Below are 17428 nucleotides of genomic sequence, written 5' to 3'. Positions count from 1 at the left end.
AGAATCTGAGGGAGAAACACTTCCGTAATGTTCTCCGTCTTTCCTCTGGAGTGACGAGTGTTAGCAGTCCGTGTGAAAACCGCCAGCGGCAGCCACAGAGGTAATTAAAATGATTAACATGGCATTTATCTGTTAAGTATCGGTTTTAGCTCATTTAACAAGTGCAAATGTGTAGACGGAACAGTTTAGTAAGCTATTAGAAGTGTTCTGGTTTGTCGCTACATGCTAGCTACTGTTAGCATGCTGAATGAGTGGAGCTGGTTGTCCACGTTTTCTGTGCGGCTGCTAAACTCATGAGTTAGAAGCTTTCTGTAAGTACAGAAGAGTCAGGCCCAAGTGTGAGTAGAACCTAGGTGTTCTCTTTGGAGAGATGTTTATGCAGTAGGTGTCGTGCTCTCAAGAGTCTTGCCGTTTCAGATGGCCCCCAAAAAAGCAGAGCCTCCCAAACAGCCTCCATTAATTGGACGCTTTGGAACCTCTCTGAAAGTTGGGATTGTTGGATTGCCTAATGTGGGGTAAGTATGTGTGACCTGTAACTACGTTGCATTGTTATTGTGTTATTGTAACCATCCACTGCATCTGACACAATTCATTCCTCCAGAAAATCCACCTTTTTCAATGTGCTGACCAAAAGCCAAGCTTCTGCAGAGAACTTCCCCTTCTGCACTATTGATCCAAATGAGAGCAGAGTACCTGTGCCCGATGAGCGATTTGATTTTCTCTGCCAGTATCATAAACCAGCTAGGTGTGTGTTTATAACTGTCCAGTCGTAATCAGGTTCTGCACACGTGATTTTCTGTTGCATTTGGTGTCATGCTGTCTTTTTTTTTTTTTTTTTTTAGTAAGGTGCCAGCTTTTTTAAATGTAGTGGACATTGCCGGCCTGGTTAAAGGAGCTCACTCAGGGCAGGGACTTGGAAACGCCTTCCTCTCACACATCAGTGCATGCGATGGGATCTTCCACATGACCCGTGAGTTCCACAGTAGTTGGTTGTTACTGCAGGCTGCAGCTGCTGTGCTGTAACACAAAACTGAGCAGACAGGACAGGTGTCAGATAGACCTGTTATATTTCTTAAAGGGGTACAAACACAAATTTAGAATGTAGTCATGATTGTTGCGCTGGCAAAATTAGCGAGTTGCTATAAATCTTTGCCACTTTTTAAAATAGAAAAATGAGATTGAATGACTGTATTGTTGTGATTATGAATGGTATATAAAATGAAGTTAATCAGTAGCTGATAAGATTGAGGCTTCAGGCAGTAAGTTTTGAATGATGCGTTGGTCCAATTTCCGTGCTTGATTTTTTTTTTTTTTTTTTTTTTTTTTTGCTAGTAGATATTGTGTGGATCAACCTACAAAAGGCATACAGTTGAAATTTGGCTAAGTCTGATACATTTGGTTTATGAATATGACGTTTCTGCTAAATAAAGGAAAGACAATTGAGAAAGTCTTTAAGAAAATACAAATGAGAAATAATGAACATTCTTAAAATGGAGCTGTAACAAAAAATGAAATGATAAAGTACAATTTTGTGCAATGAGGCTCCTTTAAGATGAAGTGTTCGACCGTCTTTAAAATCAACAGGAAAACAATCTTTGGCCATATGCAGTATCTTACACCTTCTGGCAATGTATTTTTGAGGTATATACTATGCCAAGTTCCTACTGCAATCTCATTGAATGCAAAAAATATTTTGCACATGTGCAAATGCAATTAACAACCAATTACCTTCTTTCAGAATGTTCTCACAGGATAATACTTGAATTTTCTAGGTGTTCTAAAAAATTCACAGTCAATGTGGCTTTACAAAAAAGACTGATTTATTTTATTTTTGAGCTTGGGTTAAAAAAAATAACAACATTAAGCATGTACGGTGCGTCCAGAAATTATTCACAGCGCTTCACTTTTTTTACATTTTATGTTACAACCTTATTCTGAAATGGAGTAAATTCATTTTTCCCTCAAAATTGTACTCACAACACCCCATAATCACAACATGAAACGTTTTTAATTTTTGCAAATTTACTAAAAATTTAAATCTAAGAAATCACATGTTCATTAAGTATTCACAGCCTTTGCTGAATACTTTGTTGATGCACTTTTGGTAGCAATTACAGCCTCAAGTCTTCTTGAATATGATGCCACAAGCTTGGTGCACCTGTCATTGGGCAGCTTTGTCCATTCCTCTTTGCAGCACCTCTTAAGCTCCATCAGGTTGGATAGGGAGTGCCGGTGCACAGCCATTTTCAGATCTCGCCAGAGATGTTCAATCGGATCACGTCTGGGCTCTGGCTGGGCCACTCAAGGACGGTCACAGAGTTGTCCTGAAGCCACTCCTTTAATATCTTTGCTGTGTGCTTAGGGTCATTGTCCTGCTGAAGATGACCCTTTTCCCCAGTCTGAGGCCAAGAGTGATTTGGATCAGGTTTTCATCCAAGATGTCTCTGTGCATTGCTGCATTCATCTTTCCCTCAATCCTGACTAGTCTCCCAGTCCCTGCTGCTGAAAAACATCCTCACAGCATGATGCTGTCACCATCATGCTTTACTGTAGGGATGGTGCTTGGTTTCTGCCAAACATGACGCCTGGCATTCATGCAAAAGAATTCAATCTTTGTCTCATCAGGCCAGAGAATTTTGTTTCTCATGGTCTGAGAGTCCTTCAGGTGCCTTTTGTCAAACTCCAGGCAGCCTGAGCATGTGCCTTTTACTAATTAGTGGCTTCCGTCTGGCCACTCCTATCATACATGCCTGATTGGTGGATTGCTGCAGAGATCGTTGCCCTTCTGGAACGTTCTCCTCTCTCCACAGAGGAATGCTGGAGCTCTGACAGTGACCATTGGGTTCTTGGTCACATCCCTGACTAAGGTCCTTCTCCCTTGATTGCTCAAATTAGATGGGTGGCCAGTTCTAGGAGGAGACCTGGTAGATCTGACCTTTTTCCATTTACAGATGATGGAGGGCGGCCACTGTGCTCATGGGGACCATCAAAGCAGCAGTAATGTTTCTGTACCCTTCCCCAGAATTGTGCCTCAAAACAATCCTGTCTGAGGTGTACAGACAATTCCTTTGACATGCTTGGCTTGTTCTGTGAGACACATTGTCAACTGTGGGACCTTATATGTAGCCCTGTGTGTGTCTTTCCAAATCATGTCCAATCAACTGAATTTACCCCAGGTGGACTCCAATTATGCTGAAGAATGGAAAGGATGATCAGTGGAAACAGGATGCACCTGTGCTCAATTTTGAGCTTCATGGCGAAGGCTGTGAATACTTATGTGCATATTTGTTAGATTTTATTTTTAATAAATTAGCAAAAATCTAAAAAAAAAAAGAAAAAGCCCAAAACCTTTTCACATTGTTATTATGGGGTATTTTGTGTGTGTGTGGGGGGGGGGGGGGGGGGGGGGGGGGGGGGGGAAGCGCTTTTTTGTTACTTCTTGAGGAAAAATTTCTTCATTTATTTGTCTGACACACACATTGTAAAACACACATTATTCATTGATGACCTACCAAATGTTTGTGAGGGTGTGGACATACATCTATACGCTGATGATGGGATAATCTACACAAGTGCAAAATCACATGAGGCAGCACCTCAAATTCTTAAGTTAGCCCTAACTTATATTCAAAATTGGCTTAACAGATCGTGTCTGCAATTAAACACACAGAAAACTGTATGTTTTTTTTCAAAAAAGGCTTCCAATATTGAGTGCTTTAATGTGTACTTTGGAGATGAAGAATTTGCAATTAGTCAGAGTTTAAATATTTTGGAGTGTTGTTGGACTCAACACTCTCCTTCAGAAATCATGTTTAAGTATAACTAAAATAATCAAACATAATGTGTCTAATTTCAATCAAATCAGAAGGTCCATGACAGATCAGGCTGCTATGATTTTTTTTTTTTTTTTTTTTTTTTTTTGCACTGTATGATGTTGTCTCATGTAGGTTATTACAGCTGATTGCTGGTCTCTAACTGTTGTGACAATTCTAAAACCAACCAAGAGGCTTTACAAAAGAGCTTTGAAAATTTTAGATTAAAGACCATACTCATATCACCACTATAAAATCCTAACAAATATATCCTGTCTAGCTTTGAAAATTTTATAAAAAATTAAAAATGCTTGTTTAATATACAAAACCTTACATGGGTTGGTTTCTCCACCTCTTACAAACTATATTAAATATAGAACAACTGGTCTGAGGGTCACCAGGGCTATGAGTAGAGGTGACTGTGAGAAAAACAGCTTTTGCACAAAATGTCCTGTCCTACAAAGGCAGTGTCCAATGGAATACTTTGCCACCTACAGTGAGGGAGGCCCAAAGCTTTAAAGCTTTCAAAAGTCACCTAAAGGAGTGGCTCAAATCAAATGAAAAATGTGAACATCATGAATTCAATTGTAGAAACTAAGAGGAACCTTAGGGAAATGTGCAAAGCACCACAGCACTTTATAAGTTTATTGTTTTTAAAAAATACAAAAGCATGAAATTTGATTTCTAAATTAACTTACTCAAATTGTATTGTTATTGTAGCAATTTTGTAGTGTTTTTTTTTTTTTTATCTGTGTGCCCGCCTTTGACTGAGTTTGTGTGAGAGAACCGCTTGTCCTTTCTAGTGCTCCTCGGTTCTTTTTCGTCCTCTTGTTGTCGTAGTAGTTAGTGACCCCTATGTACTGCAGTTTGTTGTATTGTAAGTTACTATGATGTCTGTGTGCTTTTTATTGTTAATTTTTACATCAGCCTGTCGGGGACGACAGATGGAAATTAGCCTACGGCGAAAATCTGACATATTTACATATTGTACATGTTCATTAATATGTACTGTCCCTTTTAAATAAATAACAAATGACACTCTGATGTATGTAGCCAAGTGTAATGTACATTGGTAATGTCCCTTTGGTACCTTTTTTTTTTTTTTGTACATAGTGTTGGTGATAAAAGGAATGACCAGCCTGTTCTTTGTGAAATTTACCATGGTTACATGTTGTTTTTGTGTTATGTTTTTAATGTGTAAAGCTCAATATTTGTCAAAAGAATCCAGCTTTTAGATTGTGCTAACTATATATATTTTTTAATGGTTGTGTGCTCTAGGTGCATTTGATGATGAGGATATTGTCCATGTAGAGGGAGTTGTTGATCCAGTGAGAGACATTGAAATCATTCACGAGGAGCTGCGACTGAAGGATGAGGAAATGATCACTCCAATCATTGACAAACTGGAAAAAACAGCAGTCAGAGGAGGTGACAAAAAACTAAAACCTGAATATGTAAGTAAACAGATTTGTGTGTCAACCCATGTTAGATTTATCTTAGGCTTAACATGTGTGAAACATGACACCCTTTATACTTACATACTTGGATACAATCACAAAAACGTATTGGTTTCTGAATGTGATATTTGTTTAACAAAGTCCTCATAGCAGTTAATTGTTAATTAGGTTTAATATGTTGTTAGGATATCATGTTAAAGGTGAAGAACTGGGTGGTGGAGGAGAAGAAGCACATCAGATTTTACCACGACTGGAATGACAAAGAGGTGAGCTGTGTGTATGTTTACATGACCACTTAAATATATATTTAAAAAACATTTGTGCTATTTTACAGATTAATGAAATGTAATATTTTGTAGTTGTCCCCCCCCCCCCCCAAATACTGATGTGGCTTGCGTTTTGTTTTCACTTCTTGCATTATGAGATGAAGTAGCATCTGGTTCCAGCTGCATTTTTCAGTTTTGACACTTTTTGGAACAGGACACACATTATGTGATGAGCAAAGTTTAAAGTAACGAAGTGGGTTTTTGAGAACTGTGATTTGCACCTTATATCCTTCGCACAGATCGACGTATTGAATAAGCACTTGTTGCTGACATCCAAGCCTATGATCTACCTTATTAATCTCTCAGAGAAAGATTACATCAGAAAAAAGAATAAGTGGTATGTTTCTTTCCTCACCTTTGCATTATGTTTTTTGTGCAGTTGTTTGTGAGGGGCCACATTGGGTTGTCTCACTCCCGTGTGGGTTATTTATTTTTTTTATATGCAGGTTGGCAAAAATCAAAGAGTGGGTCGATGCCCATGACCCTGGTGCTCTGGTCATTCCCCTGAGTGGAGCACTGGAATCTAAACTGTTTGACATGTCTGAGGATGAGAGGATGAAATACTGTGAGGAGCAGAAGACACAGAGGTGAGACCAGTTCAAACATATGCCACCACAAAACTTTTTTTTTTTTTTTTTTTTTTTCTGCATCAGGTTTAGAAAAAGTTTTAGTTGAAAGTATAATGACAACTCAATTTCAGTTTTGGGCAGGTGTTTCCAAATAATAATGAGCCTTTCTAGTTCTTGATAAATTCAAAGGCTCACTCTGTGTGTTTATGTCCAGACAGGACTACATTCTCATGGCTGAGTGTGGCTGTTTTGGCCCATACTGAAGTTTGTGTTTGTTTGTCCACAAATTGCATTTAGAGGTGAAAGTGTGGTAGCTGATAGTAGTTGCAACACTTCCAAATTAAGACACCAGAAAAGGTAGAAAACACAAAAAACAACCCCTCCATCAGTTCAACAAAAGTTAGTTGTATCAAAAAACATTATGGGAACATCAAGCTTGCAAATACAGAACACAAATATAACCTGTTGCAATGTAACAATTTAATTTGATGTGTCTTCTGCAAATTCATGCAAGGCATCCAAACATGGAACACATTAGCTGACATGGTGCAAGCTTCAGGTTACAAATATCTTCTTTGCAACTACAGTACCTTAAGATCTGTCAGTAACAGAGAGAAAGAGAGTGAGTGTGTGTGTGTAAAGAAGAACCAAAAGCTAAATCAGAGATGTTTTGCCTGATTTCTTAAGGTTAGGTCTTGGTTCTTAAGAGGCTCTTTTAATAACTTTTATGTTATTACTTGTGCAGTAAACACGTTTTATGACTTGGATCAGGAACCAGTGAATGTTTTGATGACCCCATTAAAGTTGTTTTCTTCAGAAAGAGCTTGAGAGTTCAGCTAATGAATCTTAGCAGATGTGTAAGTTTGTAAAGGCGGCCACACACTAGATAACGATATGACTGTGTGCATTTTGCCAGGATTGGACAGAAACGTCAATTTTTCAACGAGTGCACAGCACCTGCATTATGACTGTGCAGCTCTGTGATCATGCTTACAATTTCAGGAATGCAGCCAGTGCCATATTTCCTGCATTACATCACAATGCACCGTGCATGTTGTTACAAGCAGGGAAACAGGTGAAGGGCTGTACAGGTGTGTGCGTGCGCACACACTTGCAAAACAGGAGCAACCAGGAAGAAAATATGACACCCTCACCTATGACCAAAGTTCACCAGACTTCCATAAAGACTTTATGTGAGGAGATAATGCAGGTTCCTTTTGTCGAAAACCCAAATAAGAGCTACCTCAAGAATGTTTAAAACATTAAAGTTGGCAAGCTTTAAAAAATATGGCTTCCATTGTGGAGTGTTGGAGTGGCCAGAGATTGAGAAGACTAAATAGAAAAAAATGTGGAGAAATCTTACACCATAACAATAATGTATTTGCTTGTTATTATACAGTATCCACATAAACACCCAATAATGTTTCTTACACAGGATGTTATTTTGTATCTCAGGTCTCCATGCACATTTGGCAGTTTAGCACAGTACAGGTGCTTATGTTTGCATACACAATCCCCCCCGTCTCACTCACACACACACACACACACACACACACACACACACACACACACACACACACACAAAACGGAGTCTGCATCAGAGAGAACCTGTGCAGCAGTGAGTACGTAGGTCTTGCTCGTCTTTCTCTGTGTGGATAAAGGTGCACACTATAATGTGTGTGCTGTGATCTGCGGTTCTGAAATACATTTCTGCATTACTTTGATATGGTGTTGTGTTGATAAGGCACATGTGCATCATGTAGCGAGTGGCCAGCTGAAGCCTGCACTCTTCTCATACTCTTACTTTTTTTGTCCCCACTGCACGGGCAGCCTGAAAGATGACAAAGGTTGGACTTCGGTTTGGAGGCAGATGGGAAAAATCAGCACTCCTATTCCTTTTGTCTAATTTGAAGTCTGTTCTCTGATTTGTGTGTTGAAGTTAATTTGTCCATTAATAAAGCTTAATGCAACTGCACTTCATATTGTAAAATAATTTTTCAATCATTGCACTGTTACTCCATCATGCTCATGCTGTGTGTTACTAGTGTGCTGACCAAAATAATAAAGACGGGCTATGCAGCACTACAGCTGGAATACTTCTTCACAGCAGGACCAGATGAGGTGCGAGCATGGACCGTTAGGGTAAGGATCAATTCTGACTCTTTCATGTTTCAATATGACATCAGAAGGAAGTGTTAATTTTAGAACTCTGTGAGGGGAAGAAATTTTCAATGAACTCGTATGACAAGGTGACTGGTTGTCCTCTGTGGCACAGGATCAGTTATTCTAATAGGGACATCCCAATCAAGGTTTTTTTTTTTTTTGTTTGTTTTTTTTGTTTTTTTTTGGTTCTTTCTTTTTTTGCTCTTGATCATTCATTTAATATTGGGTATCTGCTGATACAGAGTCTTGATCTTATACTTGTATTTTCCTTGACATTATATTTTCACAGAGCGGAATGCAAGATCATTAAAGACAATCATTTCTATCACTGTAACAGCTGTCATTTATTAAAGGGAAAAGATACCTTCAATCAAAGTGCCTTTAATTATACAGTATGCCTGGAAAGTATTCACAGCGCTTCACTTTTTCCACATTTTATGTTACAGCCTTATTCCAAAATGGATGAAATTAATTTTTCCTCAAAATTCTACATGCAATACCCCATAATGACAATGTGAAGTTGTTTTGAGATTTTTGCAAATTTATTAAAAATAAAAGAACTAAGAAATCATGTGCACATAAGTATTCACAGCCTTTGCCACAAAGCTCAAAATTGAGCTCAGGTCCATCCTATTTCCACTGATCATCCTTTAGAAGTTACTGCAGCTTAATTGGAGTCCACCTTGGGTAAATTCAGTTGATTGGACATGATTTGGAAAGGCACAGACTTGTTTACATATCAGTTCCCACAGTTGACAGTGCAGAGACAGGATTGTCTTGAGGCACAAATGTGGGGAAGGGTACAGAAACATTTCTGCTATTTTGAAGGTGAGCACGGTGGCTTCCATCATCCTTAAATGGAAAAAGTTTGGACATCCTGTTTGGAGGAAACCAGGCACCATCCCTACAGTGAAGCATGGTGGTGGCAGCATCATGCTGTGGGGATGTTTTTCAGTGGCAGGAACTGGGAGACTTATCAGGATTGAGGGAAAGATGAATGCAGCAATGTACAGAGACGGCCTGGATGAAAACCTGGTCTGGAACGCTCTTGACCACAGACTGGGGCAAAGGTTCATCTTTCAGCAGGACAATGACCCTAAGCACACAGCAAAGATATTAAAGGAGTGGCTTCAGGACAACTCTGTGAGCGTCCTTGAGTGGCCCAGCCAGAGCCCAGACCTGAATCTGATTGAACATCTCTGGAGAGATCTGAAAATGACTGCGCCAGCGCTCCCCATCCAATCTGATGGAGCTTGAGAGGTGCTGCAAAGAGGAATGGGCAAAACTGCCCAAAGATAGGTGCACCAAGCTTGTGACATCATATTCAAGAAGACTTGTAGGCTGTAATTGCTGCCCAAGATGCATCAACAAAGTATTTAGCAAAGGGTGTGAATACTTGTGTAAATTTCTTAGTTTTTTTAATTTTTTTTTTATAATTTTTCAAAAAATATCTAAACTTTTTTCATGTTGTGAGTAGAATTTTGGTGAAGTGCTGTGAATACGTTACGGGCGCAGTGTATTTAAAGCACATACATAAACAGATTTGGTTTTTTTTCCTCCTTTTGTCATTTCATCAGAATAGGTACAGAATAGGGCAGTGCAGTCTCATTTGAACCCCTGCGTGATATTGTGGGATTTGACCACTTCCGGGGACAGCCTGCCAGTGCACAACACAAACACAGCATCACTTCACACAGAAAGATGGTGTACTGTTTTGTTTTCGGCTGCAATCACAGATGCAGTCGCGAAAAGTGCAGGGTTTTTTTTTTTTTCGGTTCCCAGTGGAGAAGGGAAGACGGTGCAAATGGGACAGGTTGTCGTTAAGTTTTAGGGAGATTTAATGTGAATAATAATGGGGCTGTCCCCAGAAGTACAATTTTTGCATCATATGCTCTTTCACTTAACCCCTTTATCGCCCACCTTCAAACAACACTACGGTGCCCAATTGCGGTAATAAATCTAGGAAACAGTAATAGTGACTGAATGATGTTTTAGTTGTTAATACATTCATTCTGATTATTGTATGTGTAAAATGTCTTCGGCCTCCCTTCCAGTTGGGGGAAGGGAGGCCTTTCGACCCCTTGCCTCTCTGGCTACGGGTCTGTGTAATGTCTCTTTAAACAAGAGGAAAATTACGGAATCGTATTTTATTCACTGGATAAAAAAAAAATTTTGACCACTGATCTCGTAATTACGAGATCTTGATCAGGTGTGTAAATAGTTTTATGTATATACTTCCGTACTTCCAGTCCCTCAGCACAGATGTGAGCTGAGCTCAGCCGATGATAACACACTATAATCAAACACAAAGTGTGGATTTTCCCCCTGAAGTGCTCCCGGATGAATGTCCAGGGAGGAGCACGGGGCGACTTCCAGCTTTCACTCACACAGACCCACCGACCACTGAGGGACACAGCGGGGCTCACTTCCACCCGGGCACATGCCAGTCTGTGTGCCCGAGCTGTGCCTCGCCTCGCTGGAGGAGTTTCATTCATCCAGCAACAGTTTAGTTGGAAATCCACACTTTGTGCGCCGTGGTGTGGATCACAATGCAGTGTCGGAGGTTATAAATTGGCCTATTTTCGATTATGACTCGGGCATTCTCACGCTTGGACTGGAAGTACGGAAACGATTACACACACACACACACACACACACATAGAAAATAAATAAATAAAAACAATAGCTTGATCTCATAATTACGGCGACGTGGAGCATAATTTCTTGTTATAATGTGATAATTTCTCGTTATAACGTGAAAATACCGCATCATGAAATAACATAATTTCATATGACGAAATAACGTGATAAATATCACGTTATAACATGAAACTTTTCACGTAATTGCATGATACTGAGCCAAATATATATTAAGGCTTGGCAGCTCAGAGCTTCCGTACGTAAGAAAGAGAGCGACGTCCAGCACGTTAGACTGGGCTTTCTGCCGGAACAATCCCAAGGACTTGAGATACCTGCAGTGTTGACATACTAATATTAATATCATCCTCATTTTTAAGAAATATCAGTATTTCTCAGTGTCTCAGACCGAGAAGGTGGTAACAGCAGATTGTGACAGTGCCATCATGCCCGCTGATCATTGAGGAAGGGAGCTGCCGTCTGCCACTTTATCGCTTTAGGAAGTGTAAATGTAAACTTTATTTTTCATTAAATATTTATGGATTGCATCTTGTCATTCATGTTGGGATGAATTCACCATGCAGTGCATGGAGTGTTTTTAAATTCATTTTATGTTATGCAATATGTGGAGCTCGACTTCCTTCGAGATTGTCAATTTAATTTTGTTTTATTTTTGCACAAATGACTGCATCTCATAAAAACTCACTCTGTACAGATCTGAAATTATTGTACGCAGTGTGAGTATTTGGCGGCCATCTCGTCCATGAAATTTTATACAAATTCAGACAAAACTTCGGCTTTTATCATAAATTGGTGCCGTTTTCTGTTTAAACTTGAATGTGACTCAACACAAACGTATATCAGTCACATTTAGATTCATTTTTCAGAAGAAAAGGTAAATTAACATATTCCATTTACCGTATTTTCCGGACTATAAGTCGCACTTTTTTACATGTTTTGGCCGGGGGTGCGACCTATACTCCGGTGCGACTTATAAATGAAAAATATACCGGTAGGATCTCAATTAATTTACTGTAACAAAACAATTTTACGTGACAGAGTCGATCTATGTTTTAAAATGGCCACCAGAAAAGGAAATGCAATGCATCATGGACACTGTAGTATGGCGGCCGTCCTATAAGTCACGCTGGTCGCGATAACCAATCGGAGAACAGAACGTTGGACGCGTATTCCTCACCTCACCCACAGCGTGTGAAGCAGACGAACATGGTGTTTATTCCGGGACGGCTAACAAAACAGCTTCAACCCTTGGATATCAGTGTGAGCAGAGTGTTTAAGTTGACGCTGAGAGCTGCGTGGGAGCACCGGGTGAGCGACGGCGGAGGATTAGTGTGTGCACTTGGAAGGAGCTGGCGTCGAAGATTGTGAATAGCGTTTGAAGCAGACGAACATGGTGTTTATTCCGGGACGGCTAACAAAACAGCTTCAACCCTTGGATATCAGTGTGAGCAGAGTTGACGCTGAGAGCTGCATGGGAGCACTGAGCGACGGCGGAGGATTAGCGTCTCCACTTGGAAGGAGCTGGATCGACACCGCTGGGTGGTCATGAGCTGCGCAGGTAGGCGCTGCATGGTTCGGCTCGCAATGTGGTCCGCAAAATACAAACATATCTGTAGGTAAAATGCAGCTCACGAGAGGGCACTCGAGGCTTGTGTGACTGTTCCTGCGACTTCTGACTACCATAGAAAAATAAAAATTTCAACGTTACTGATAACTTAACAAGACAACGGAGAAGGCCCGAAAAAATGCCACCAAAAAGAAAATCATACTCTGCAGATTGTAAGTTACGACTGGTGAAATATGCATCTGAAAACGGTAGCCGTCACAATATTATCTGAACTTTTCATGTTAACATACCTGTATGTCCAGTGCAACTTATTTATGGTTTATTTTTCTTTATAATGATAAAGTGGCTGGTGCGACTTATACTCCGGTGCGACTTATTTATGGTTTATTTTTCTTTATAATGGATAAAGTGGCTGGTGCGACTTATACTCCGGTGCGACTTATAGTCCGGAAAATACAGTATGCTTCCAAAGTTTCTGGGTTAGATAATCCTGTCAGTTGCTTCAGCTGGCTGTTATCCTCTGTTGGCTTTAGACACAGCAGGCTGGGAGGATGACCATGCCTCCTACACTGAAGAGGAAGAAAGATCCCACCTTCCTGCACAGATCATGAAACTAGAGTGACACACAGTCTGTGGACATGACATGAAATGTCAGTGACTTATAGAAACAAATGAGCATGTATAATCATACTGTGCAGTCGTACCGTGTATTCTGTGCACGGACTCATCGCATGTGTGCTGTATGGTTCAATACAGATGTATTGTGACGCCCCTAATGAATATATATGAATTCTGCATTTGTAGTTGTACTTTTTCTTCTTTTTTTTCCCCAACAGAAAGGTACCAAGGCTCCACAAGCTGCAGGAAAAATCCACACTGACTTTGAAAAAGGCTTCATCATGGCCGAGGTGATGAAATTCAGCGACTTCAAAGAGGAAGGCAGTGAAAGTGCGGTCAAGGTGTGTGTTTACACTGTTGAATATCTACACTTATGTCATTTGTCACTCACGAGAAACCTCAGAATAGAATGGAAATGATCTTACTGACTTTGATCCCTCTTTGCAGGCTGCAGGAAAATATAGACAACAGGGCAGGAACTACATCGTGGAGGATGGGGACATTATCTTTTTCAAATTTAACACACCCAACGCCCCCAAAAAGAAATAATGGGTCCACACAGGCATCAAAAGGAGAACAAAGCACAGTTTAGTCGGGTCCCTGAGAGCTGGGTTGCCGGCTGGTTTTCATATTTCCTTGAATATACGCAAACAACCTGCAGTCTGGTAAGATAACTGTTTGTTCATCGAGCCCTCAGGTCAAGACCAGCAAGAATTTTCTGTTAACACACCACATAAGCAAACTGCATTCTGAACAAAATGTAAACTTCTCTGAATTGCCTTTTGTTTATTATTATTTGGTTAGAACTATTTGGTTAAATATGACTTTGAGGTTTTACTGGAAATAAGGGGAACAAAATCTTGGTTAATCTAGTCAACAGAATGTAAACTGTTTATTCTTTTACACTTAAGATGTGGTCACATGAGCTACAACCCCTGGCAAAAATTATGGAATCACCGGCCTCGGAGGATGTTCATTCAGTTGTTTAATTTTGTAGAAAAAAAGCAGATCGCAGACATGACACAAAACTAAAGTCATTTCAAATGGCAACTTTCTGGCTTTAAGAAACACTATACGAAATCAAGAAAAGAGATTGTGGCAGTCAGTAATGGTTACTTTTTTAGACCAAGCAGAGGAAAAAAATATGGAATCACTCAATTCTGAGGAAAAAATTATGGAATCACCCTGTAAATTTTCATCCCCAAAACTAACACCTGCATCAAATCAGATCTGCTCATTAGTCTGCATCTAAAAAGGAGTGACCACACCTTGGAGAGCTGTTGCACCAAGTGGACTGTCATGAATCATGGCTCCAACACGAGATATGTCAATTGAAACAAAGGAGAGGATTATCAAACTCTTAAAAGAGAGTAAATCATCATGCAATGTTGCAAAAGATGTTGGTTGTTCAGTCAGCTGTGTCTAAACTCTGGACCAAATACAAACATGAGAAGGTTGTTAAAGGCAAACATACTGGTAGACCAAGGAAGACGTCAAAGCGTCAAGACAGAAAACTTAAAGCAATATGTCTCAAAAATCGAAAAATGCACAACAAAACAAATGAGGAACGAATGGGAGGAAACTGGAGTCAACGTCTGTGACCGAACTGTAAGAAACCGCCTAATGGAAATGGGATTTACATACAGAAAAGCTAAACGAAAGCCATCATTAACACCTAAACAGAAAAAAAACAAGGTTACAATGGGCTAAGGAAAAGCAATCGTGGACTGTGGATGACTGGATGAAAGTCATATTCAGTGATGAATCTCGAATCTGCATTGGGCAAGGTGATGATGCTGGAACTTTTGTTTGGTGCCGTTCCAATGAGATTTATAAAGATGACTGAAGAGAACATGTAAATTTCCAGTCATTGATGATATGGGGCTGCATGTCAGGTAAAGGCACTGGGGAGATGGCTGTCATTACATCATCAATAAATGCACAAGTTTACGTTGATATTTTGGACAATTGAAAGGATGTCTGGGGATGATGAAATCATTTTTCAAGATGATAATGCATCTTGCCATAGAGCAAAAACTGCAAAAACATTCCTTGCAAAAAGACACGTAGGGTCAATGTCATGGCACAGGGTCAATGTCAACGAGCAGATCTGATTTGATGCAGGTGTTAGTTTTGAGGATGAAAATCTACAGGGTGATTCCCTAATTTTTTCCTCAGAATTGAGTGATTCCATATTTTTTTTCCTCTGCTTGGTCTAAAAAGTAACCATTACTGACTGCCACAATCTTTTTTCTGGATTTCTTATAGTGTTTCTTAAAGCCAGAAAGTTGCCATTTGAAATGACTTTAGTTTTGTGTCATGTCTGTGATCTGGTTTTTTTCTACAAAATTAAACAACTGAATGAACATCCTCCGAGGCCAGTGATTCCATAATTTTTGCCAGGGGTTGTACACTCGACAGGGACAAAGCAAGGATTTTCCATTCATTTTCAGTCAGTGGCCATTTTGCAGTGGCAAGAGACAACAGTCGCTTTACCGCCAACTAGGTGGGGCCAAAATAGACCTGAAGTCTATTTTATGCAAATACTGAACAACATGACAGAGCGACTGCCATTCAGAGTGAATAGACAGCGTAACGACAGCTGGAAGTTCACACAAACACAATATCGGTCTAAAGCCGAGCCGCTATTTTTGTAACCATATTACGCCTCTGAATTGTTTAACAAGACATCTTACGGAGATGTCATGGGCACGCCCTAGGAACATTCATCAAGTGGCAAAGCCAACTGCTTGTCGCTGTCATTTGTAGCAAATGTGACTGCAGCTTTTCTGTATTTTTCAGACTACATGTGGCACCATAGTTTTAGTCTCATCTGTCTAAAAATGCATCATGACGAGAAACAAAGCACTGGTCTATAAGTCCCATTTAGCAACAAGAAGCAAAATAAATTTAATCAGCATATTATTTTTAACACAAGCCCTGCATTATCAAGCAGAAGCTACTGGGCAGCTGATTATTATCATACATAAAGAACTTAAGAGTAAACTGCTTCTTGTCATCATTGAATAGATATTTTCATCTGTTCAGAGCTAAAGTGTGCTCGTTTTCATCACTAAATGTAATTGTTGGCCTTACCTTAGCCCAGCTGCCCTCCTCATTACTGATCTGTCTGTCCCACAAAGTCCAAATAAGTCGAGTTCCGATTAATATGAAGGTTTGGTTTTTCTCTCTTTATTCAGTTTGAGAATGTGATTTATTCACCTCTTCTTGTTTCACAGCAGTTGGTATCCAGTTTAATGGTGCATAACTGCCACCTTCTACTCCAAATAGTCGAACGACCTAGCTCAGACATGTATGCACATCATTTAGGAGAATAATTCGACTGTTCTAGACTAATGACCCCAATGAACAATTTGGGATATGTGCAACAATCTTTGTCTGGGACGAACAGCCCGAAAATGACGGTGCCCTTTCATCCTGAGTGTTACTTCAAATACAGCTGTATTTTCTGTACTGCAGTAGCTACAGATTTTTCCAAGGTATTCAAAATGTTTAGAATGACCAATGTTTTGGAGGGTCATAGAAAAGTGTAAATTTTTTTTGATATTTTAAAGGAAAATGGCTAAAATAAGTGGGACAACTTATTATGGTACATCCATCCATCCATCCATTTTCTTCCGCTTTATCCGGAGTCGGGTCGTGGGGGCAGCAGCTCAAGCAAAGCCGCCCAGACCTCCCGATCCACACACACCTCCCCCAGCTCCTCCGGGGGAACCCCAAGGCGTTCCCAAGCCAGCCAAGAGATGTAGTCCCTCCAGCGTGTCCTGGGTCTTTCCCGGGGCCTCCTCCCAATGTGACATTTTATTTTCAGTCATGCTGTTATCAATGGAATATTGATTTTAAAGTGAAAAATACAAAACTTATTTCTTTAGCAGACAGCAGTATCTAGAGATCTTAAATGTTTTAAAGATTATCAGGGAAATTTCCCAACAGGCAGTAATAGAACATATAACACCACATTACTGTGTCTTATTCAAACACAAACAAAATTCAAATCTTTTGACCTAATGTTTTCTCTTAAAATATCAAAATTAGAAATTTCATGTACTGGTCATTCTGAATATATTGAGTACCTTGGAAAATCTGTAGCTGCTGCAGTTTAGAAAATACAGCTGTATTTGAAGTAACACTCGGGACGAAAAAGGGCGTGGTCATTTTCGGGCTGTTCATCCCGCATAGAGATTTTGGCAAATATCCCAAGTTGTTCATTGGAGTCATAGTGTAGAATAATTTTGTG

The 17428-nt window shown here is 39.9% G+C and overlaps 1 protein-coding gene and 1 long non-coding RNA gene across 2 annotated transcripts; one reads left to right on the top strand and one right to left on the bottom strand.

The window, feature by feature from the left end:
• On the top strand, positions 1 to 13746 carry ola1 (Obg-like ATPase 1). The gene is made up of 11 exons (XM_034194814.1): positions 1 to 100; positions 418 to 515; positions 602 to 745; positions 843 to 970; positions 5091 to 5266; positions 5455 to 5535; positions 5835 to 5932; positions 6042 to 6182; positions 8210 to 8306; positions 13389 to 13511; positions 13618 to 13746. The coding sequence occupies exons 2-11, from the start codon at positions 418 to 420 to the stop codon at positions 13717 to 13719; spliced, it is 1188 nt and encodes a 395-aa protein (XP_034050705.1). The 5' UTR covers positions 1 to 100; the 3' UTR covers positions 13720 to 13746.
• Positions 13747 to 13977: 231 nt separating this feature from the next.
• LOC117531704 lies at positions 13978 to 16825 on the bottom strand. The gene is made up of 2 exons (XR_004566705.1): positions 15583 to 16825; positions 13978 to 14105 (listed from the first exon to the last, which is right to left on the bottom strand). It is a non-coding gene; the product is annotated as an uncharacterized LOC117531704 (long non-coding RNA).
• Positions 16826 to 17428: the final 603 nt, after the last annotated feature.

This window comes from Thalassophryne amazonica, chromosome 19 (genome assembly GCF_902500255.1).
Source record: "Thalassophryne amazonica chromosome 19, fThaAma1.1, whole genome shotgun sequence".
NCBI classification, from domain to species: Eukaryota; Metazoa; Chordata; class Actinopteri; order Batrachoidiformes; family Batrachoididae; genus Thalassophryne; species Thalassophryne amazonica.
The sequence above is the reverse complement of the archived record's forward strand: the minus strand, read 5'-3'. Positions and strand labels throughout refer to the sequence as shown.

Excerpts from the sequence above, each read along its gene's own strand:
- ola1 (XM_034194814.1), top strand. The coding sequence starts at position 418 with ATGGCCCCCAAAAAAGCAGAGCCTCCCAAACAGCCTCCATTAATTGGA. Across the intron at positions 5,536-5,834 it reads ACGACTGGAATGACAAAGAG|ATCGACGTATTGAATAAGCA; the intron begins GTGAGCTGTGTG and ends TCCTTCGCACAG. Across the intron at positions 8,307-13,388 it reads TGCGAGCATGGACCGTTAGG|AAAGGTACCAAGGCTCCACA; the intron begins GTAAGGATCAAT and ends TTTCCCCAACAG.